Genomic DNA, 24,023 nt, shown 5'->3' with positions numbered 1-24,023 from the left:
GTTCTGCTGGGTTTGGGATTGAAATGTTCTTCCTTTTCAAGTTGCTTGAAATGTCCCATTAAGTTGTTAACTTCCTCTCTTTCTGTTCTCTTGAAGAAGGCTTGCAGTGCTATAAATTTCCCTCTTAGGACTGCCTTTGCGGTATTCCAGAGGTTCTGATAATTCATTTCTTCATTATCATTTTGTTCCAAAAATTTGGTAATTTCCTTCTTAATCTCGTTTGTGACCCAGCTATCATTCAGCATAAGGTTATATAGCTTCCGTGGTTTTGTATGAGTATGCATATTCCTGTTGTTACTGAGTTCAACTTTTATTCCATTATAGTGTGAGAAAATGCAAAGAATAATTTCTATTCTTTTAAATTTGCTGAGGTTAGACTTGTGACCTAAGATGTGATCAATTTTGGGGTATGTTCTGTGGGCTGATGAGAAGAATGTGTATTCAGTTTTGTTAGGATGAAAGTCCTGTAGATATCTGTTAATCCAAATGTTGGATGGTTAGGTTTAAATCTAAGATTTCTTTGCTCAGCTTCTTATTGGAGGATCGGTCCAACACTGCCAAAGGAGTGTTGAAATCTAGAAGTATTATGGAGCTGGAGGAAATCAAGTTGCTCATGTCTGTTAAAATCTCTCTTATAAATTGAGGTGCATTCTGGTTGGGTGCATAAATGTTAATAATTGAAATCTCATCATATTGAGTGTAACCCTGAACAAATATGAAGTGACCATCCTTATCCTTCCTTCCTTTTGTTGGTTTAAAGCCTATTGTTGTTTACATGGATGGAGCTGGAACATATTCTTCTTAGTAAAGTATCTCAAGAATGGAAGAAAAAGTATCCAATGTATTCAGCCCTACTATGAAACTAATTTATGGTTTTTATATGAAAGCTATAACCCAGTTGTAAGCTAAGAATATGGGGAAGGGGGAGAGAGAGGGGAGGAAGGGTGGAGCATGGGTGGAGGGAGGGTGATTGGTGGGATTACACCTGCGGTGCATCTTACAAGGGTACATGTGAAACTTAGTAAATGTAGAATATAAATGTCTTAACACAATAACTAAGAAAATGCTAGGAAGCCTATGTTAACCAGTGTGGTGAAAATGTGTCAAACTGTTTATAAAACCAGTGCATGGTGCCCCATGATCGCATTAATGTACACAGCTATGATTTAATTTAAAAAAAGCCTATTGTAGCCGGGCGTTGTGGCGGGCGCCTGTAGTCCCAGCTACTCGGGAGGCTGAGGCAAGAGAATCGCTTAAGCCCAGGAGTTGGAGGTTGCTGTGAGCTGTGTGAGGCCACGGCACTCTACCGAGGGCCATAAAGTGAGACTCTGTTTCTACAAAAAAAAAAAAAAAAAAAAAAGCCTATTGTATCTGCAAATAAAATTGCAACATCCATTTGCCTGAAATATAGATGACTATGCCTTCACCATGAGTCTATATTCATCTTTTAAGGTAAGATGAGATTCTTGTATGCGGCAGATATCTGGCCTGAGTTTTTGTATCCAGTCAGCCAACCTGTGCCTCTTTAGAGGACAATTTAAACCATTCACATTAATTGAGAAGATTGATAAGCCTGGTAGAGTTTTGGGTATCGAGTTTTTCGAACGTCCAGTGGACATTTTTAATCCTTTTGCCACTGTGGAAGTTGGAATTTGATCAAAAGTTTCGGAGTGAGTTTACTTTTGTGGTGGATGATTGCGCTGATCATTATGGAGGATAAGTCTGAGAATATCCTGGAGAGCTGGTTTAGTTATGGCAAATTTCTTCAACATGTGAATTTCATTAAAGTATTTAATTTCTCCATCATAAATGAAACTCAGTTTAGCTGGATACAGGATCCTGGGTTGAAAGTTATTTTGTTTTAGGATATTAAAAGTCGATTACCACCCTCTTCTAGCTTGAAAGGTCTCAGCAGAGAGGTCTGCAGTCATTCTAATATTCTTCCCCTTGTAGGTTATGGTTTTCTTACGTCTAGCTGCTTTCAGAATTTCTCCTTCATATTAACTTTATTGAAATTAATTATGATGTGTCTTATTCAGGTTGAGTTGTGCTGGGGTTCAGAAACTGTCTGCTATCTGAATTTCAGAATCTCTTGGCATGTCTGGAAAGTTCTCCTTCATTATCTCATGAAGAAAGGCCTCTGTGCTTTGTGAAGCAACTTCATCACCTTCAGGAATTATGTTAGCCTTCTTCGAATTATCCCAGAGCTCTCTGAGAAAATGATTCATTTTTGCTCTCTATTTCTCTTCCTCTTTGAGTGCTTGGGAGCGTTCAAAAGCTTTGTCTTCAATGTCAGAAATCTTTTCTTGTGCTTGCTCCATTCTGTTATTGAGAGATTCCACTGTACTTCTCAGATCTTTGAGGAGTGCAAATTCTTGCCTCAATGTGTCAAAATCTTTGGTGATTTTGTCTTTGAATTCATTGAATTCTTGAGACAATTTTTGAATTGTTCCTTGAATTTCCAATTCCAACTTTATCTCCATTCTGTCAATCTTATTTGCAATCCAATCTCTGAATTTGATTTCTGAATGGGATCAGCCATTTTTCTATGAATGGGATCTTCAGTTGTGTCCACCATATTGTTCCTTGGGGAGTTGATCTACTCTGCTTATTCGTGTTACTGGAGTTTTTCTGCTGATTCCACCCCATGATTATTTTACACCGTTTGGCTAGCTGAGCGGATAAGGTGAAGTTTGGTTCGGGGGTGCTCCTGGAGTAGTGATTAACTAGCCTTTGCCCAAGAGCTGTGACTGTGTCTGTACCTTTTCCCCTAGAGCTTTGCAAAGGACCTGTACAGTGCTACGGCCTGAGACACTGGGGACTTACTTGGTGTGGTGGGACTAAGTGGCTCTGTCTTGTTTTCAGCTGGTCTCTGTCCTACTCTAGTGAATTAGTTACTCTGGGTTGAAGTCTCAGCTGTGGAGAAATACCAGCAATTAAGTCATCCTGTTTCCCATGGCAACAACTGGAAAAGGAAAATCAAACCCTCTCACAACCACACACCAGGGTACCACTTTGGATAGTCGTTGGGTCCAGTCTGAGAGAGCCAAATCAATTGTCCCAGTCAGCACCTGTTCTCAAGTGAGGGTGTTCAAAAGGTCTCTGGCAACTAGATAGCAGGAGTCTGCTGGCAGCTCAAGTATGACTTGTTCTGGTGCTTTTGTGGGGTCAGAGGGACCCCCACCCCCCAGCAAATGAATTAGTCTGGGAAGGTTGACGCTTTCTTCCCCACCTTGTACCTCTGTCACACCCAGAGGTAACCCTGGTTACCCTGCAGGGCTATGTCCCAATTCCCTCCAATGAGCAGATGCTACAGGGGTTTGAGCCTTCCTGAGTCACAGAGAGATCTTATGTGTCCTCGGCCAGACCTCCGCACTCTGCCACTATCCAGCAGGGAAAGCTGAGGCCTGACAACCTTGGGTGGTTAATGGAAGCTGAGGCAGTTCACTCAGTTCCAGCCCTGCCCCTGATTGATGTTGCTGACACTTATATTTGTGCAGAATTTGTGATTCTGTCCTGGCTATATTCCCCTGTGGACCAGACACTATTTGAGTTCAGAGAAACTGCAACTCAGCCCCGGTTTGTGCCACTGCCCAGAGCTGTTGTTTCTGTTTCCCCTGCAGTTTGTGTTGGGGCGGTGCAGTTAGAGCTTACACTGAGCTTTTGGTTTCCTGCTTGCCTTTGTCTCAGCTATGATCCCCTGAGGGCCGGGTGTTTCTTAGGCTCAATAAAGCAGTCCTCTGGCACAGCCCCACCCTGGGAGTATGCCGTCTCTGTGGATGGGTCTTCAATTCTCCCTCTCGCTGCGCTCTGCTCAGGCCGGTGCCACCTCAGGCATACCCTTTGCTCACAGGGCCTGCATTACCATCCCAGATCTGTTCTGCCAATGTCTGCTACCGGAGAAGATGCCCAGCTTTCTCTGGTTGCCCAGAGAGACAGGGAGTGTCATTCCAAAATATCCCCAGGGGTGCGAGCCCTATTGTTCCCCCTCCTGTCGATGCTGCACTGTGCCAGGGGGCAATGCCTCTGCCTTTCCCGGTTCCTTCAGTCCACCATTTTCTCCTTGCCCCTGTGCCACAGAATCAGCACAGACCTGCAATAGCCCATGCCCTGTCCACACCTCTCAAGAAAATGCCCAGGAATCTGGACTCCATGGGGGACAGGCTTTCAGACCTTGGGGTAAGAGTAGAGGGGAGTGCTGGGAGTTCAGAATTGCAGGTAGAGAATATATACAGTTTTAAACAGTTTTATGCCTGGCAGGAGAGTGCCATGGCACCCTAGTAGGGGAAGGAGGTCTGGTTTTTAGAGGGTCTCTCCTGTGGAATAAAATGGGAGGACTTTTGAACTCTGTTTGCCTGTTTGTATGGAGTATGCTCTGACCCATTTTCATGAGGGAGGGGACTCCTGTCCACTTGGGATGGATTTTGTACCTTTTGTTTGTATCCTTGCAGCTCGCCTCAGCAGTGTTGATGTGCGTTCTTCAACCTTGGCTCAGCTCCAGACCATCAGCTTACTTGCTAAACTTCTGTCCTTTAATTCTCCTTCTGGACAGGAGCTACTGTGGAAAGCTGGCTCCAGTCAGCCATCTTGCCTCCGCACCCCAGCTATTTTTTTTGTTGCAGTTTGGCCATGGTCGGGTTTGAACCCATGACCCTTGGTATACGGGGCTGGTGTCCTACTCACTGAGCCACAGGTGCCCCCCCCAAAAATGCATTTAACATGCCTCACTCACCAAACATCATAGCTTAGCTTAGCCTACCTTAAATATTCTTGGAACACTTACATTAGCCTACAGTTTGGCAAAAATCATCTAACACAAAGTCTATTTTATAATAAAGCATTGAATATCTCATATAATTTATTGAATACAGCACTCTGTACAGTGTTGGTTGTTTGTGTGATTGCCTGACTAACTGGGAGCTATGATTTGCTGCCACTTCCTAGCATCACAAGACAGCTTTATACCACATATCACTCACCAGGGAAAAGATCAAAATTCAAAATTAGAAGTGCAGTTTCTACTAAATGGGCATCACTTTTACACCATCATAAAGTCAAAAATTTCAAACTGAACCATTATAAGTTGGAGACCTTTGTACTGGCAATTGTATCTACTTTGAATAAGGAAAACAGTAGACATGGTGATTCCAAATCCTAGGAGAAAGGTATTATTTCAAATAGAGATTAAGTTAAAAGAGCTGCATGGCAGTATATACAAATCTTTATAGATTTCATAAAATAATAGGGTAGCACCTGTGGCTCAAAAGAGTAGGGTGCCGGCCCTGTATACTGGAGGTAGTGGGTTCAAACCCGGCCTTGGCCAAAAACTGCAAAAAAAAAAAAAAAAAAAATTACAATAGCTAATATATGGTGAATATTTACCATGTGCTAGGAACAACTTTAAGCACTTTATAGGAATTAACACATATTAAACAGATCACTTATTTAATCTACTGACAAATTTTTAGCCAGTTGTGGTAGCTCATGCCTGTGATCCCAGCAACTTGGGAGGCTGAGGCAGAAATATCACTTGAGCTCAGAAGTTTAAGAAGTTCAAGGCTACAGTGAGCTGTGATCAAGCCACTGCTCTCCAGCTTGGGTGACAGAGTCAGACCTCGACTCTTAAAACAAACAAACAAACAAACAACTTAAAAAGTGCACTTGGATTTTATTAATTATAAGAGCATCTGTTCAGTACCTGACATGCAGTAAACAGAGAAGTAATATCTGTTGAATGAATGAATGGTTGTGTTTTGCTTTGGAATATACATTCTTTTTTAATACGGGATTTTGGTTTTCTTTCCATTTTTCCTATACTGGTTTCCCTTACATGTCCTAACAGATTGTGGTGGTCTTTCTTAGGACTTTCCTAAAGGCTGCTTTAGATTTGTGGCAATAGGAACTGACAGTAAATAAGGTCAAATGTAGTGTTTGCAGATAAAGAGATTTTGATGACAATGGATATACTTGCTTATGATTCACTGCTCTGTTTTGCTTTTTGTAGGTTTTCTGTACTGAAATCACAAAGAAGTCCAAGATACTAAATCACAGTAAGTATAGTTGTAAGTAAGAAATTCACAGGCCTGCAGGTAGTATCTCCTACCATTCATGATTATCTGAACTAATAGAGGGGAGAAGAAGACATAAGCCAAATATATTTCATTGCGATCCTGCTTAGATACCAACCTATTTATTCTTTGATCATGACTCTGTTCTTGCTCAGTCTGGTTTCATGATATGTCCAGGGGGAAGGCTGCATCACAGTAGATAATCCACAGTATAGGTAGTTTATTCATAAATTGGTGTCTATAGTTTTTTATAAGAAAAAATTCTATCCTCCATAAACTGGCTAAGCTAGCCACTCTTTCTGCTCTTAACATCCGAATGGGGTTATTTACCACTAATTACAGAGAACATGTCTTAGTAATACCAGATAAATGGGTTAATCCTATGCTACTGAAACCTGAGTAATCACTGAGATCATGATGGAAACTTGAAAAACCAACCAACCAGACAAAAGTATGTGTAGGCCCAACTCTACCAATTCTGATTCTGGAACTCTGGGTCTGAGCCAAGCAGATCCATTTTGAATGCTCCTAGTCAATTTTGCTGAGCCAGGTTTGGGATTAGTGGACTAAACCAGTCTTGGTTGTTGGGGACTGAAGAAGGATTAGCTTTGTCTCATAACTCCATTCTTTTCGGTTGCATTTGGGTGGACTCGGAATGTTCAGTGGGGCTGGCAATGATGGAAGTAAAGAAGGGGAACTTTAACAGTTCTCCTCTAGGACTATGCCTATGACAAGCCTGTTTATTTATCTGTATAGTGATAACAGCAGATTGCTATAAGGATAATTTGAGATTTTTTAAAAATGCCAACCAATTGCAAAACACTAAATAAATGCCAGGGGATAAATAATGCATGAGAAAATGGATAAACTCCTCAGGTGTTTATCCATTATAAACTCCAGAGGAGGGAGCGATTTCCTTGTGACTAGAAGGTATCAAGAATGGCTTCATCAATGAGATGATTCTAAGCTGGGTTTTGAAGGTGGCAAGATTTTCAATGTCCAGAGATGGTGGGGTGGGGCATCCAAGGTAAAGAAAACCAACATGAGAAAATAAATCCAGTACAAATTTGGGAAACTGCAAGGAACCCAGGGCAGCTAGATAAGGAGTTTTAAATGAGGATAACATGGAAAAGAAACACAAAGGTCTATATGTCATTAATATGAATAATAGGGGCAAGTGTTACCATTTATTCAATAATTCTTGAAGACATCTATAAAGGAATTATATAGCATATGATAATAATTTACATTAATAATGATTAATGATTGCAGATTATCAAAGAAAGATTAAACTATTTAGGAAGGCAGAAAGGTGTTTCGATTAGAAATACTTAATTCATAAATAGTTAAAACTAAATGTGTTTTGGTACTAGAACAGTTTAGTGTTTAGTGATCTGAACAATTTAGTTATCTAGAAGAATAGTGCTTGCTTCAGCAGCACATATACTAAAATTAGAATAAACATATATGTGTGTGTGTATATATATATATACACAGAGAGAGAGAGGGAAATTTACTCCTAAGTTCACTTTTTTTTTTTCCCTAACTCCACTTTTTAAACAATAGAAGGTCTATAATGTCCTGTTATACGTGGATAAGATGTAATAAGGAATGCTGGGTAGTGGAATTATAGGTATTTCTTCCTTTCACTGTAGTTTGATAATTTTTCAATTTTTCAATAATAAACATTTTATTTTTATAACCAGGCTTTTATGTTTGGTTGTTTTAAAAAATAATTTTCAATCTTTAAGCTTTATGGCTTTCAGAGATATTTGACTTTAAACTTGGTAATAGCAAGAGGTAAAGAAAATTCCATTTAGCAGGAAGTAAAAATGAACATCCAGGGTGAGATCTCAAGGTGAACTCATCTGTGAACTGACAAATCTAACACAGATGAGCAAGATATGATAAAGTCAACCTGTTACAGGACACACTCTGTTCCTGAAGAGGTGTGCATTTTAGTGTAAAGATATGAAGACCATGTACCCAGCCCAGCTTTCAGAGATAGGAGCTGCTACTTCTGACAGTGGTGACAATATCATTGTGGTGAACACTGGCCATTGTATTTTGTTCTGCACTATTTTAAAGCCCATTAGCCTTCTGTGGTTGCTTATGATAGTCATTTCAGTCCCCCAGTCGACCAGAGAGGAAAAGAGAGAAAATGGGCTTGAAGCTCGATCTCCCGTCATCAATCTGATGAGCTGCAACAAGGAAGAGATGCATGAGGCTGAGGCATGGATCCAAAGAATATTGACCCTCCAGGACCACCACCACATTGAGAATAATCATATTCTGTACTTTGGGGAAAAGGAACATGACCTTTTGGCTCAGCTTCAGAAAACTTCAGATGTCTCCATCTCAGAGTATACCAGTCTGGAAAAGGCAAGGTTAGAGATTAAAGGAGCGCAGGCTGACCTCATTGAAGTGGTTTTGTCCATTGAACATATGCTGTGCAAAGTTCAGGAGGAAGTGGCAAGGAAAAATGAGCAAAGCCTTTGGAGCATGGCGGGTGAGTAACTTTCTGCTAAGTTAGAAAGTCAGCTCTCGGGCGGCGCCTGTGGCTCAGTGAGTAGGGCGCCAGCCCCATATGCCAAGGGTGGCTGGTTCATACCCAGCCCCGGCCAAACTGCAACAAAAAAAAAAAAAAAAGAAAGTCAGCTCTCCCAACTTTTTCTTCTTTTGGGCGCAAATGTATATGTATGTACGTAGGTAAGAGATAGGATAAGAGAGAAGAGGGTATACCATTCTGGTTTTGTGTTAGGTCATAAAGTTTTATGAGCCATTTTTTTGCTCTCTTTCTACTATCAGGGTTATTTATTAGTAAATGGAAACACACACAATTGAATTTACTATTGATAACATGGATTGCCTAAGTGGCAAGTACATGGAAAACCTAGGATAAAACTCAAGCCTAAGCCATGGGGGAAAACGTTCACCCCTAATTCTGCAGATGGAGCATTCCAATGTAGACATGTTCTACCTGATTAATTTATGTTATTGTGTTTTGCTGCATTTGTTCATAGATAGCATTTGGAAATTATTCATTGGTAAGTTATACTCAAGTATCTCCAATTCATTGGGGGCTAAATTCATCAGGAATTTGTGTCTGGAGAGATTTTTTTGTTTTTTTTTTTTTGCAGTTTTTGGCCAGGGCTGGGTTTGAACCTGCCACCTTCCAGCATATGGGGCCGGTGCCCTACTCCTTTGAGCCATAGGCACCGCCCTGGAGAGATCTCTTTAACAGAGGCCAAAACTAACTAGAAAATCGTGCCTTTTATACATGTAATGCCACCGTGGGAGATAGAAGATTATTTTGTTCAACTAATGCATATTGTACCCATGATATGTGCCAATCCCTGTGCAGTGATAAACAAGATGAACATTGTTCCTGCTCAAAGTCTAATTGGGGAGGAGGTTAGTTATGATAGAGAAGGTAGAAGTTCTCTGGGAGCATTGAGGAGAGGCCCTTAACCCAAACTGGGGAGGCAGCCTTCTCACAGCTGTCATAAATGGACAATTGAATAATAAGTAGAAATTAACCAGGCAAAGACAATTTCAAGAAATAAGACTGTTACAGGGCCTAGATAATGCAAAACCTTAAAAATCGCATGAGAGTGTTTAGAATTGTTCTCAAAGAAAATGGGGAACCTTAAAGGTTTTTAAGCAGAGATGAAATCAGACTTGTATTTTAGGAAGATCACTGCTTATGTGAAGAACAGATTTAGTCAGAGATACAAGGATTCAGATGCAAAATTTGTAAGGATACCTTTTTTTTTTTTTTTTGCAGTTTCTGGCCAGGGCTGGGTTTGAACCCAACACCTCTGGCATATGGGGCCAGTGCCCTACTCCTTTGAGCCACAGGCGCTGCCCTGTAAGGATACCTTATTTTCACAATGTGTTCATAAAAATAATTCAGGAGGAAATGGTCAAAGTGAGTGAGAATTTGCATTAAATGTTGCATCCACAATCCACAGAAAACCCAGTGTCAAGAAATGTATATTAAAAATAATACACAAGTGTGAGAACCAAGATTATGATTTCTACTTTGTTTATGGGATGTAAGGAGTGTGGATGTTTAAACAGGAACCAGGGTCAGCTCAGGAGAACAGAATACAAAGAAACTTTGATCTCCTATAAGCTTGCAGCATTAGTTTAAATTAACGGCACTGATAAGGTTGACGCATTCTCCCAGCTGCCGGCAATTTAGTCATGTAAGCCCCTTTTGGTAGTTGATGACTAAGCATATTAAGCCACAGCAGCATTTCACAGGTTCATGCAGACTCACTCTTTCTTCATCACATCAAAATCTTTGGTAACAACATGGATAATTTTGAGATGAGTTATTCTAAGAAATATGAAATATCCATCAGAACAATAAAGTATTTTAAAAAATTGAAGTTAGGCATCACTTCCTTTATATGTTACTCTTTTAATCCTTCCCAGTGAGTGCTTCTTACTGTAGAAGTTTGTGATCTTTGGATCCCCAGTGCTCAGCTCAGAGCCTGGCATATTGGAGGGGCTTAGTAAATGTTTGTTGAACTCAAGTGAACTGCACTCTAATGTTACACCTTCTAAATGTGGGCTTTTGCTCTCTAACGTTAATTTACAGTGTCTTCCTTTGAAGTTTCCTGGCTTTGGAGTTTCCCTGCCATGGAATTTTGTCCCTTGTGTTTTGTCAGATTTACAGTTTGGCCCTGTAGTGAGTTCTTCTCTGTTTATCAACTCCTTTTTGTGGTTAAATTGAGCCTCACTCAGTTAGAAATGTACTGAGGATTAGGTCATTTTAGTATACTTGATCTTAAGTCAAACTGAAAATAAAGCAAGAGAGAAATTAGCCTTTTTTTGGTTTTCATTGTACATTTAGTACAATAAGGAGCTCCCTCCCTTGGACAAAAACAGGTTGTCTCTTAAATTTAAAACGGGAGGGAGGGAAATAAGGAAGGAAGGAAGGAAGGAGGGAAATAGGAAAGAAGAAAAGAAAGGAGAAGAGGGAGGGAACAAAGATAAGACACCATAGACTGTTAACCTCCAAATTTTATTCTTCATGGTTGAGTAGTATACCTGTTCTAAGTAGTGATACTTCTAAGTATGTATTTTGCCTTGTTAGCTTATAGAACACACTGGTGAAAGCCAGGTTTATATAAATCTTAGATTATTATTTACTAGCTGTGTAATACTGGGAAAATTACATAACTTCTCTGAACTTCCTTATTTGTAAAATTATGTTAATTATTTCAGTGGTGGTGCTGTAGTGATCAAATGGGGTAAAGATTGAAATCTCTCTGAAAACTTTGAAGTGTCATTTAGATACCATATCCTTTTCTGTCATTCCTTAGTTAATGTTTTCTTATGTTTATCTCTTTTTTACTGATAGGCATTGGGGCTAAAGATAAAAACATTTCCTGGGCAGGGCCTGTGGCTCAGTGAGTAGGGCGCCGGCCCCATGTACCGAGGGTGGCAGGTTCAAGCCCGCCCTGGCCAAACTGCCACAAAAAAATAGCCAGGCATTGTGGTGGGTGCCTGTAGTCCCAGCTACTCGGAAGGCTGAGGCAAGAGAATCACCTAAGCCCAAGAGCTGGAGGTTGCTGTGAGCTGTGATGTTATGGCACTCTACTGAGGGTGATAACGTGAGACCCTGTCTCTAAAAAAAAAAAAAAAAACATTTCCTATAAGCAAAACAATTGGGAAGGGATGTATATTCTTTCTCATAGCTCCTCAACCTCATTATCCAAGTCATGCAAAGATGAATTTCTTACCACTGTATTTCATCCTATGACTTCTCGTATCATTATACTTGCATGTCCTACACAACGCAGGGCATACAGTTTAAACTGGCTCATCTCTTCCTCTGAATTTCTAAATTTGTTTCATTAGATTTCTTTATGAACTCTTTTCTGATGATCTCCAAATAAGATCACACATACACACACAAAAAAAATAACTCTTTCCCTCTGGCAGAGCCTTGAGACAAAGTTTTATGTTGTCATTTTTAGGAGAACGGACTTATCAGCAACCAAAACGCCAGGATGAAATGAAAGAAGAGAATGTCATATTTTTTCAGAAATATGTAGTGTCTGCAACTCAAGAAATTCAGGATCAAAAGAAACAGTTTGAAGAATATGGTTTGAGGGTTATAAAGGTATACCTAATTATGGGGATAGTTTGGCTCATCTTGCTATTAATTAACTTGGCTCGTAGCCAAAAGAAAAGCCCACCTGGGGCGGCGCCTGTGGCTCAAAGGAGTAGGACGCCGGCCCTATATGCCCGAGGTGTCAGGTTCAAACCCAGCCCTGGCCAAAAATTGCAAATAAATAAATAAATAAATAAAAAGTTATTCAAGTAAAACCCACCTGGCTCGGGGTCGGGGGTGGCTTATGCCTGCCATCAATCTCAGCACTTTGGGAGACCAAGGCTCGAACTCTTGAGCCCAAGAGTTTGAGGCTACATTGAGGGCGACAGAGACAGACCTTGTCTCTAAAAAAAGGAAAAGGCTCACTTGCTGATGACTCTAAGCTAACTTTAAACTAGCTGCTCATCTACATGAAACTAGGTCACTCAGATGGCAGGGAAGGGCAGGTATGAAGGGTATAGCTGGAATCAGGAGGTAGAAATGATGTCAGGACAGAACCACAGATACCAGATCTGGAAAAGAGCTATCTGCCTATCCTTGAGTGAAATGAAAGAAGTAGAATAGTAGTTATCATGCTGTATTATAATTATTTACCTATTTTATCTCTCACTAAACTGTGAGCTGTAAGAGAGAGCTTCAAGACAGACTATGTCGTTGACCACTTATTTCACATCAGTGCCTGGCACATAGTGATTACTCAGTGAATTATTAAATGAATTTATCAAAGAAGGAACAGGGAATTTTGAAGAGCTAGAAGTCAAAATCGGAAAGGATTAGAAGCAGGGAGAGAACCTGTATGCAACTTTATGTGAAAAGCAAATTTCATACAAGTTAGTATGCACATAAGTTCCTTTATTTTTGAAGCAGTATAGTAGGAATATAAGGAGCATTTCTCCCACCTCTTTTCCAGTTTTTCTTTTCATTGGTTGTAGGTAGAGAAGATAGACAATGAGGTTCTCAAGGCTGCCTTCCAAAGGAAGAAGAAAATGATGGAAGGGAGACCACATAAGAACCCCATGAGCCACAGACTGTTTCACCAGGTCCCATACCAGTTCTGCAATGTGGTGTGCAGAGTTGGCTTTCAAAGGATATACTCGGAGCCCTGTGGTAGGTGTCAACTCCTCATCTCTGGGGCTACTCTATGTGGGGATTGGTGACCAGACACAGCAGGTGGTTTTCCACTAAAATCATTTGTTGCTATGGGGAGGAGATCATTTGTGACTAGAATTTAGAGGTGAAGTCTTTTGGAAAGACTTCTTTCCAAAGTCTTTTGGAAAGAGTGGTATTTTTAATTTTCCTTCATATCTTTTGTTGATGATGGATTTTTACATTGATGAAAGTGGGAGCAGTAAGAGCTATGGTTCTGGCCAGGTATGGCAGCTCACACCCAGTACTTTAGGAAGCCCATGCAGGAGGATTGCTTAAACCAGGAGTTCAAGACAAGTCTGGGCAACATAGTGAGACTGCTTTCTCTACAAAAAAAAAAAAAAAAAAAATTTTTTAATTATCCAGTTATATTGGCGCATGCCTTTAATCTCAGCTACTTGAGAGGCTGAGTGAAGCAGGAGGATTGCTTAGAGCTTAATTATACTACTGTGCTCCAGCTTGGGGAACAGAACAAGACTCTGACTCTAAAAAACAAATACAAAATCTATGGCTCACTATTTTTTTTTTTTTTTTTTTTTTCATTTATCCGTCTTGTATCCTATCTGTAGAGAGCAGGTGCTTGGAGCTTTTTTTTTTTTTTTACTTATTTCAACAAAATTATTACCAACAGCACTGAACTTTCCTCATCCTTTAATTAAAAGGGCATTTTCCTAAATCCAATTTAAGAAAGTTGGTCTTGTCTTTTCTATCCTCTTTATTTCCTGTAGCCTGCTAGTGAATGAATTAGGTATCATCTGGCAGGTGAAGTGAATAACATCTTAAGATCCTTCTCAGCCACTGGAATTCTGTGTGTAGCTTCCATGTCTCTTCTCAGTTGTACAACAATTATTGTATACATACTTGCTGTATTATGTATGTAATGTACACAATAATTCAGCAATTATGTATACAATATTTTTAGTCACCAATGAAAAATTTTTACTTGCTATCATTCCAAAGGAGGAGCATAAGAAGTTCAGTAATAATCATGGAGGGCTACCTTAGCAGTGCAGCTTGACTTTGTCTAGTCCGTTAAATATGTGGCTCTTGAGTATTACCTTTCAAAATATATAGTATGATCCTTGCTATGGAGTCAATGCCAGTGGTCTTGATGTCTAGAAACTAAAGGGTCTGGAAATCATTTTTCCTTTGTCTCAGAATGTAAGTAATACCTAAGGTAAAAACTGAACATAGACAATTCCTGGAGGTACATAAAAATAAAGAAATGAGTCCCACCAAGAAGCCTTCTGAGCTTAACCATGAAGTGATGGTCAATATAGTCCCTTCATTGGCAAACTCTTCTTTTTTTGGTTTTTGGCCGGGGCTAGGTTTGAACCCGCCACCTCCGGCATATGGGACCAGTGCCCTACTCCTTGAGCCACAGGCGCCGCCCATTGGCAAACTCTTAAAAATCTGTAACTTCCATTTGCTCCTAAGCTGGTTTCTCTGTAATCCTCATCCCTTTACTCCTAAACTACTTTCAATAAAGTACTCATATCCTATTTTCCAAATGTAGTCAGTACCCTCTTTTCAGTTCTGTGGCAGATACTGCTAACTGCCTACCGAACATCTACATACAGCTTTCTTCTCAAAACATCGGAAACACTCATCATCATCCCAAGGAAGGGAGCCCCAAAGTCTTGGCTAGTCTCAGCATCAGCCACATCAATTTCAGGCACTTCCCTCTTAAAGCTTATATGATGCTATAAGAAGGAGCAGGAAAACTGCAGTAAAAACTCCCTGTTTGAAAGGGGAGAAGAAAAACACAATAGTCACTGGCTTACGTCACTTATCACATGTTGCCGGACAGGAATAGTAAGGACTCCTATTCTGAGAGTAGAGTAAACCCTAGTTTTGCATTCTGGGAAAAGCTTTCTTACACATTGTGATCCTTGACCATTTCTATGCCCCTTGCCTACCAGAGGGCTGTGGATTGCCTCATAGGCCTGAATGTGCTTCACCTGTTGCAGACAGGCTGCGGTTTCTTCAGCAATGGAGTCCCTTTAAAAAACTCAGCAGACGGTGCTTGCTTCGGCAGCACATATACTAAAATTGGAACGATACAGAGAAGATTAGCATGGCCCCTGCGCAAAGGATGACACGCAAATTCGTGAAGCGTTCCATATATTTTTTTGAAACCTTAAAAAAAAAAAAACTCAGCAGACGGCTCAGCACCTGTGGCTCAAGTGGCTAAGGCGCCAGCCACATACACCTGAGCTGGCGGGTTTGAATCCAGCCGGGGCCTGCCAAACGACAATGACGGCTGCAGCCAAAAAATATCCAGGCATTGTGGCTGGTGCCTGTAGTCCCAGCTACTTGGGAGGTGGAGGCAGGAGAATTGCTTGAGCCCAGGAGTTGGAGGTTCCTGTGAGCTGTGATGCCATGGCTCTCTACCCAGGGCAACAGCTTGAGGCTCTGTCTCAAAAAAAAAAAAAAAAGAAAAAGAAAAAAGAAAAACTCAGCAGACAAGAGACACATTTGCTTCTGGTCAAATTTATGCCTTTATAACCCAGCCAGCTATCTTGTCTCCATATAGTCTTTTAAGCCTCAAGATTTTGGTCTTACCTTCTGGATTCTGTGCTCTGCCTATTTCCCTATCCCTTACCTGAACAAGCCACTGCCTTGAGGCAGTTCAGACACCACCCATAGTGTGACCTATGCCAATGGTCTGTCTATGGACTGGTGAGAACTCTTAACAGACAGTGATAGAAAAGCCCAGAAGAAACCAGTTTTACCACCACTGAATCTGTTGTCATCTGGAGTAGAAAAGTCCCTGCCTTTTTCAGGCCTGCTATGTTCCAAATTATAGGACTCTTAGTCAATTTAGATGGCTACTCACAGGCAGAGGGAGTTTCTATTAACAAAGCTGGGTTTTCTTTTTTTCTAATTTATGTTTGCATCCCAGCCATTTCTGAGTTGATCTAACTTGTAGGGCCTGGCTGAATGCAGCAAGGAGACTATACATTTGCTGTTTCTTATAGGGTTGATTCATTTGTTCCTCAAGTATTTATTAGGCACATTCTGTGCTAGGGGTGCTGGAGATACAGCAGTAAACAAAAAAGCTTGGAATGCTTGCGCTCACAATTTGTAACTTAATGAGTTCATCTGTTGCCCATTCTATATCTTCTTTATTTTTCCTCTACTGTGTCCTTCTAGGTGATTGTCCCTATTTCATGGTCTCAACTCCTACTTGTACCACAGTGACTTAAGAATGTCTAGCTCTCAGGGTAGTGCCTGTGGCTCAGTGAGTAGGGTGCTGGTCCCATGTACTGAGGGTGGTGAGTTCAAGCCCAACCCTGGCCAAACTGCAACAATAAAAAAATAAATAAATAAATAAATAATTAAAAAAAAAGAAAAAAGAAAAAAGAATTTCTAGCTCTAACTCCTGGCCCGGAGGTCCACATATACCACTGTCTTTTAGTTATCTTTACCCAGATGTCCTTTAGGCACCTCAAACTGAGCTCTTTTCTTGGGCATGGTTTTCTCTAAGAGATATGTCCTTTATTATCTGATTCTGCCTAACCTGACTAATATCATCACTACCTTCCTGCCAGGTCTTCTAAGTCTGAAATGTTATCATCTTCCACTCCTCCCTTTCCTTTAACTTTATATCCAGGCAGTCATCCAGTCCTAGTGATTTAATCTCATAAAAGTCTTAGCCCAGTATCACCACTTTATTTCTACTGTCTTAGTTCATCTTTCCTTAGACCTAGACTATTACCGCATCCTTTCCTTGCCTCAAAACACACCCCTACCTAATCTATCAGTTACTTTACCACCAGAATTATCATGCTAAAAAATTACATGCTTGCTTACTATCTGTATTTCCAGTTGCCTACAAGATAAAAAGAACACATAAGGCCTTTGCAGAACACGTAAGGCCCTAGCTTCTATTATTTCACCAGACTCACCACCCACTGTGTTCCTCAACACTCTAGCCATTAACTGTTTAGAGTTCCTTAAACATGCTGTATACATTTATGCCTCTCCTTTTTCTGTGGAATGACTTCCCTCCTCACCCTTTGTAGTGCTATAAATTCCTTTTCTTTCTTCAAGACATAGCACAAATGGCATCTCCTGTTTGGCACCTTTCCCAATTCCTGCAGACCTAGTGAGTTGCTTCTTCCTCTGTGTTCCTGTACTTCCTCCATTCCTTTGTTATGACATCTATAACCTCAGCAAGTAGTAAAATCTATAGTCCCACAAAATGCAGGCACAGAACTACTTACAGCTGTTTAACTGAACTTTACCTAGTTTTCATGCTCCATGTTCACAAATGCAGAGAAAGGTGACTCAGTCCTTTCAGAAACTTCTTAGTCCCTTCAGGGTTTAAACTCCTGCAACATTTTGCCCCTTTTCTCTGAGAGTGATCTAGATGGCAGGAGAAGCACTGTAGGGCAGGTTGTCTGGCTTATGCGTCTCATCTATTCTCTGCCTCCCACTGCCCTCTGCTAGATTAACCACCCTGGGCTTTGCTCATTAGCACCCATTTGTATTCAGGTAGTGTCTTCACAGGCCACTCTGTCTTTTTCATGTTGAAGGAATTCCTTTCCAGGCCATTTCTTTGCTCCTCCTGTACTGCAGGAAATGTCTGAGCATGTATCCTTCGTGCTGAATTGTGTAATGGTTCTCATCTGTTCTGTAGTGTTCTCCTGCCATTGCCACCCTCCACTCAGGTACCAGGCTGTACGAGGGAGTGCACCCAGCACAGTCAGCAATGGTCCTTGCTGCTCTGTGAGTCCCTCAATTGTTCTTGTTCTGAGATTTCTACTGTTCTGCCCCCTCCTGACTCTAGGCTCTCTTGAGGGAGTAAAGCAGGGAAGTGAACCCTTTCTCAAACTTCCCAAAAGCTCTAGTCGTGTCACATCTGACTCTTCTAGTCCCACCAGCTGAAAAAAAAAGTTTTATTTATCTTGAAGTGAGGAAAATGCTTTTAGTATATCTTGTATTATTCTGTCCTCTGTCATTTACAGTAAAATCTTTATGTTCTGAATCCAGAATTTTGGCCTTTAGTTCAGAAAACCTTCTTCCTCTCAGGAAACCTAACTCTGAAAGCCAGAATTTTAAGAATATTTTCTTCTGTGAATTGAAGTAATTATATATCATGTATAAAAATATGCACTCATACATACACATATATACTGGGGGTGCCCAAAAAATGTATACACATTGTAGGAAGTAAAATCAATCATTTCCCAAAAGTGTATGAATTGAAGGTAAAATGGATGTGCATAGCATGTCTAGATACACTTGACAGTAATGGTACCTTCAATTTTAATGGAAAGTAATGTATAGATAATGTCAGTTAAACTATGTACACATTTTTTGGCACCCTCTGTATATATATTCAAATGACTTTATTCTAAACTGTGTCCTTTTTGCCATTGAACAACAACTCGATGGGTATAAAAGCAAAGAGCAAGTAAAACTTCTTGGGAAGGAAACTTTCATCTTAAAATATTACCTTGCCAATAAAATTGTACTATATTTTATCTGTTTACATGCAGTGAGTCCCCTTTGTAAACTTTGGAGAATAAGAATCATATCTTACTCGTTTACAAGCAATATGTCAGAATGGAGTGGTCAGAATAGGGTAGGCTCCTTAGTGTCACAGTCCCCAGAAAGCCTGATAGGTGAAAAATTGCCTGGAGAGTCTGGACCTCAATCAAAAGCATTTGGAGATTCTTTGTGGGGTATTATGCCAGGTCATGGTGAGAAATGATGACCTATCCTTGACCTACTATACAGAATACCTACTGACCAAAATGTCTGTGTCCCCCAAATCCAGGGTTGCTCTTCTTAAACAATGAAGCATGTACACTGACATTTTATATGCTCAACATTCCCCTTATTTTGGCACATTTTTCTTAGAATACTATCCATTAGATTGAGAGACACTCTACTTTTTCTTATTAGATGTTTTTGAAAGCCACATTCTCAAGAGTTTTAGAGCTATCCCTATTGGTTGCCTGTAGCCATCAGACAATGTTCTAAGAAAAATAGAACCTTCTTTCCATTGTGTTGTCACCTTTTTAGTTGATAATGTTAACTTGAATCACAATCTCTCTGAATCTCAGATCTGTCACCTTTTATATGGAGATGCTATGCAAACCGCAAATTAATTGCATCTAATCAATGTAAAAATCCTTTGAAAACCACAGACTTCTCCAAACTCTAATGATATATTCAAATGTAAGCTATTATTATGCCAATGTATCAGAGATAGGATTGTTTTAAGGGAACAACTTTGGATGCCTTTGCTACAGACACGGGGACTCAAGACCAACAGGTGGTGATTATTTGGAAGACTAGAGAGGGAATAGGTATTATTACCCAACTAGGCACTATCATTCACCAGATATAACAATATTTAAAATTTTTTTTTCTTTTACCAGACCTCAAATATGGAGTTGGCATATACTTCACCAAGAACCTCAAAAACCTAGCAGACAAGGTCAAGAAAACCTCTGCCACAAATAAGCTGATCTATGTGTTTGAGGCTGAAGTACTCACAGGCTCCTTTTGCCAGGGTCAGAAGTCAAATATTGTCCCCCCACCATTGAGTCCTGGAGCCATAGATATTCATGACAGTGTGGTTGACAATGTCTCAAGCCCTGAAACCTTTGTTATTTTTAATGGCATACAGGCAATTCCCCGATATTTGTGGACTTGTATGCAGGATCTTGTTGGGTTACAAGATAACTCACTGGGACCAATGACGCTTTCCCAGAAGCCTTGGGGGAGATTCACAGATGGAAGCTCTGTTGATTAATCCCTATGTCATTGTAATAACTGGTATGGCCTTACTTTGGGGGAACTAATCACATAATGACCGTCAGTGATTCAAAAAGTGGTTTGAATATGTCAAATAGGTTATCTGTATGGATTGACTGAGTTATTGAAGGAACCAGCCACACACTAGTACCTTAGTGCCTTCATTTGTGTTTTTAATCTCTTGGAGTTGGGGTGAGTAATTACCAACTTAAACACTCTCAGGACTGTTCCTTCTCCTTGCAGCTATTCTTTCACCTCCTTTGCTATAGTTAACAGCAAAAATGTTTTACATGTAATGGGATTTTTCTATTATATAGTCTAAGCCCTTCATTTTCTAAAATCATGAGCGTGTAAACTATTAGGACAGCAGAATGATTTTAGATTTTCCAGAGAATCTTATAAAGTGCTTTAGATAATCAAAATAAATAACCTTTGTCTGAGTTATGGGCTCTGAAACATATCTTGAGATTATTGAAATAATTTGAAGTAGAAGGACATCAAATGTTGATAATCTGTTTGGATTCACCCATATCCAGCAATGCCACTTAAGCACCATGAGGCCAAATTATTAATTCACCAAATATTTACTGACCACCAGATGTGTCTTAGTCACTTTGTGGGTACAAGGGACATGATGCTGGATAAGACAAATGTCTTTACAAATCTTTTAGCCTGAATAATCAGAAAGAATAATCATACAACTTATGTGTTATTAAGTGTAACAAAAAGAGAATTATAGTCTCTTTGGAAAAATTTAAGGAGGAAAGGGATAAATTAGTCAGAGGTTGAGGGAAAGGCCACCAAATGAAATGAAATTCAAGCTGAGACCATAAAGAATGTAGCAAGTTGGGAGCAGACAAAAGAGTATTTTAGGCAGAGAGAATAGCTTTTATAAAGGGAAAATTCACTGTGACTGTGCCCAAAATTGACTACAGAGTTTTATTTGCAATGTTGAGGCCAGCTAATCACACTATGCATCTCTTACCTATTTTCAAATCCATATTTCTCTTTATTTCTAAACTATCCTGACCTTACAACCTCTTGCACAGAACACTTTCTCTTCCTTGTCTTACCTTAACCAGCATTCTCCCTCTAGGAAGAAGCATGCTTATTGTCTAATATGGTACTGCCCTTGAATTTGGCCAAAAGGGGCTGGGCCTTGAACCCTGGCTTGAAAGCGCCCCAGTCTAGCCCTTTCCTTGAGAGCGCCCCAGTCTAGCCCTCCTCCAATGGTGCCCATCCTCATAAGATGAAGTCTAAGAGAATGGATCCATCTGGAGCCTGCACTTCACTCTCCTCAGCCACCAACTAGGCACCTGGAACCCCTAAATTTCCTACTTAAGAGCTGAATCCATTTCCAGGCCCCGATTGGGTCTCATCCTTGGGTTTCTCCTCCCAAGGTTGGACTGTGCCATAATCTGCATCAAGAATGACCAACAGATGACCATTTGCAGGCATGGGCTTAGACTTGAGTGTTGAGGAGTCCATATACATGAGTCCTGTGGTGCAGAGCTAAGGGTGAGAAGACAGATTTGAAAGATCTATCTTAAGTGTGTTAAGAATTTTAGAAGTGAATGGAGGAGAGGCAATGGTCACAAGGATTAAAAAAAAAAAAAAATCCATAACAAGAAATGTAATGAAACTATAGGCCACCAAAGAAGTAATCTTAAAAGCAGCCAGGGAGAATAGCCAAATCATCTTCAAAGGAAGGACAATTAGACTGACAGCATTATATTTGGGGTAGGCAGAATAATGTCTTCCCCTGAACCTGTGACTATATTACCTTACACAGTGCAAAAGGACTCTGCAGCTATAATTAAGGTTACACTTCAAATGGAAAGGTTATCTAGAATTATCTAGGTTGACCCAATCTAATCACTAAAATGGTTAAAAGTAGAGAACATTTCATAGCTGAGTCAAAGAGATGTCAGCATGGGAAGGATTTGATGCCCTGTGTTGGTTCTGACATGTAGGACACTCTGTATAAGGACTAAAGAGAAGCTTCTCAGAGTAGCCCCAGCTGACAACCAGCAAGAAAACAGAGACCTCAGTCTACTGCATGGAACTGAATTCAGTCAACACCTGAATTAACAAGAAAACAAGCTCAAGAACCTTCAGAAAGGAATAAAATCTGCCAACTGATACCCTGATTTTAGTTTAGTGAGATCCATGTCTGACTGCTGACCCACAGAACTGTAAAACAATAAATTTGTGCCCTTTTAATCCATTAAAGTTGTGGTAATTTGTTATGGCCATAATAGAAAACTAATTTTCTTTTTTGTCTTTTTTGCTTTCTTCTTTTTTTATTACTAATATATTTTTCAATAGTAACAATGGAAGCCTGAAAATATTAGTATAATATTTTCAAAGGGCTGAGAGAAATTGTTAGTCTAGAATTTTATGATTAGCTAAACTATTATTTTGCTTTAATTTTTGAATAAAGATACTCTTGGATCATCAAAAACTGAGTTTTGGGTTTTTTTTTTTTTTTTGCAGTTTTGGCTGGGGCTGGATTTGAACCCACCACCTCTGGTATAGGGGGCTGGTGCCCTACTCCTTAAGCCACAGGTGCCACCCAGATCAAAAACTGAGTTTACCAACAATAGACTCTCAGTTATGAACCTTAAAATTTAAGGAGGTACATCTGGAAGAAGACAAAGATCAAAGGAAAATCTAAATGGCATTAAGGCATTTTTGAGCAAAGAAATGATAAATATGAATAGTTCAATCCTGTCTTTATAAAACAGCAAATAGGAATATCTAATTTTGGTTATACAATAATACCAAAATAAAATACTGTGAAAAGATGGGGTGGTGACTACATTTAAAGTGTTTTAAAGTCTTTGTCTTGGGTCAGGTGCAGCACTAGGCACCTACAGATTCAGCTACTCAGGAGGCTAAGTCAGGAGTATCCTTTGAGATCCTACTCAGGAGTTCAAGGCTGCAGTGAGCTATCATGTGCCTATGACTAGCCACTGCACTCCAGCCTGGGCAACATGGTGAGACAAGTCTATAAATAAATAAACAAAGTCCTTGTATTGTGCAAGAATAGAGATATTAAGTTTATTAACCAGATTAAAATTTAAGGGCAGCCACAAAAGAAGAGAAACTATGTAACTTCCAAACAGTAGGGGGGAAAAAAAGAATTTAAAAATCCCAAAGAGGGAAAAGTTAGGAAAAGAGAAAATAAAATAAAAGAAATATAAAATAGGGCGGCACCTGTGGCTCACTGGGTAGGGCGCTGGCCCGATATGCTGAGGGTGGCGCGTTTGAACCCAGCCCTGGCCAAACTGCAACACAAAATAGCCGGGTGTTGTGGCAGGTGCCTGTTCGGGAGGCTGAGGCAAGAGAATTTCGTAAGCCCAGGAGTTGGAGGTTGCTGTGAGCTGTGATGCGACAGCACTCTACCAAGGGCAATAAAGTGAGACTCTGTCTCTAAAAAAAAGAGATAGAGAGATAAACAACACAAAATGGTAGAAATAATTACCTGTAATAATATATGTGATTATAATATGTATGATTTGGACTTAACTTGCTAGTTCAGTCACAGATTGATAGACTGTATTTCATTTATTTCTTTTTTGACAGATTGTATTGAAAAAATCAGCTATATACTGTTTGTAGGAGGCATAACAAAATCTTTAAAATACTGAAAGATTGAAAATAAAAAGATAGAAAAATGTAATTAGCAAACACCAATCAAAAGAAGGCTGGCATAGCTGTATTAGTATTAGATAAAATAGACCTTATATTAAAAAGCCTTATGAAGGATAAAGAGGAGTAATTGATGGTGACATGTTCAGTTCACCAGGAATAGATATAATGCTAAATCTGTATGTAATGTATTTAATAACAGAGACTCAAACTGTATAAAGCAAAAATTGACAGAATTATAGACAAAACTG

The 24,023-nt window shown here is 39.9% G+C and overlaps 1 protein-coding gene and 1 non-coding gene across 3 annotated transcripts in view; both read left to right on the top strand.

The window, feature by feature from the left end:
- The window catches only part of PARP9 (poly(ADP-ribose) polymerase family member 9), a 43,296-nt gene extending 20,689 nt beyond the window's left edge, over positions 1–22,607 (top strand). For both annotated transcript variants that reach the window (XM_053564417.1, XM_053564418.1), the window contains exons 8-12: positions 6,005–6,050; positions 8,197–8,577; positions 12,062–12,207; positions 13,131–13,305; positions 19,740–22,607. In XM_053564417.1, the coding sequence (XP_053420392.1) occupies positions 6,005–6,050; positions 8,197–8,577; positions 12,062–12,207; positions 13,131–13,305; positions 19,740–20,116 (1,125 nt within the window). In that variant the 3' untranslated portion in view covers positions 20,117–22,607. The remainder of the gene's footprint in view (positions 1–6,004; positions 6,051–8,196; positions 8,578–12,061; positions 12,208–13,130; positions 13,306–19,739) is intronic.
- LOC128568187 (U6 spliceosomal RNA) lies at positions 15,367–15,474 on the top strand. Its single transcript, XR_008375012.1, has one exon. It is a non-coding gene; the product is annotated as a U6 spliceosomal RNA (small nuclear RNA).
- Positions 22,608–24,023: the final 1,416 nt, after the last annotated feature.

This window comes from Nycticebus coucang, chromosome 16, assembly GCF_027406575.1.
Source record: "Nycticebus coucang isolate mNycCou1 chromosome 16, mNycCou1.pri, whole genome shotgun sequence".
Classification (NCBI taxonomy): domain Eukaryota; kingdom Metazoa; phylum Chordata; class Mammalia; order Primates; family Lorisidae; genus Nycticebus; species Nycticebus coucang.
This window is presented reverse-complemented; position numbering and strand designations above follow the sequence as displayed.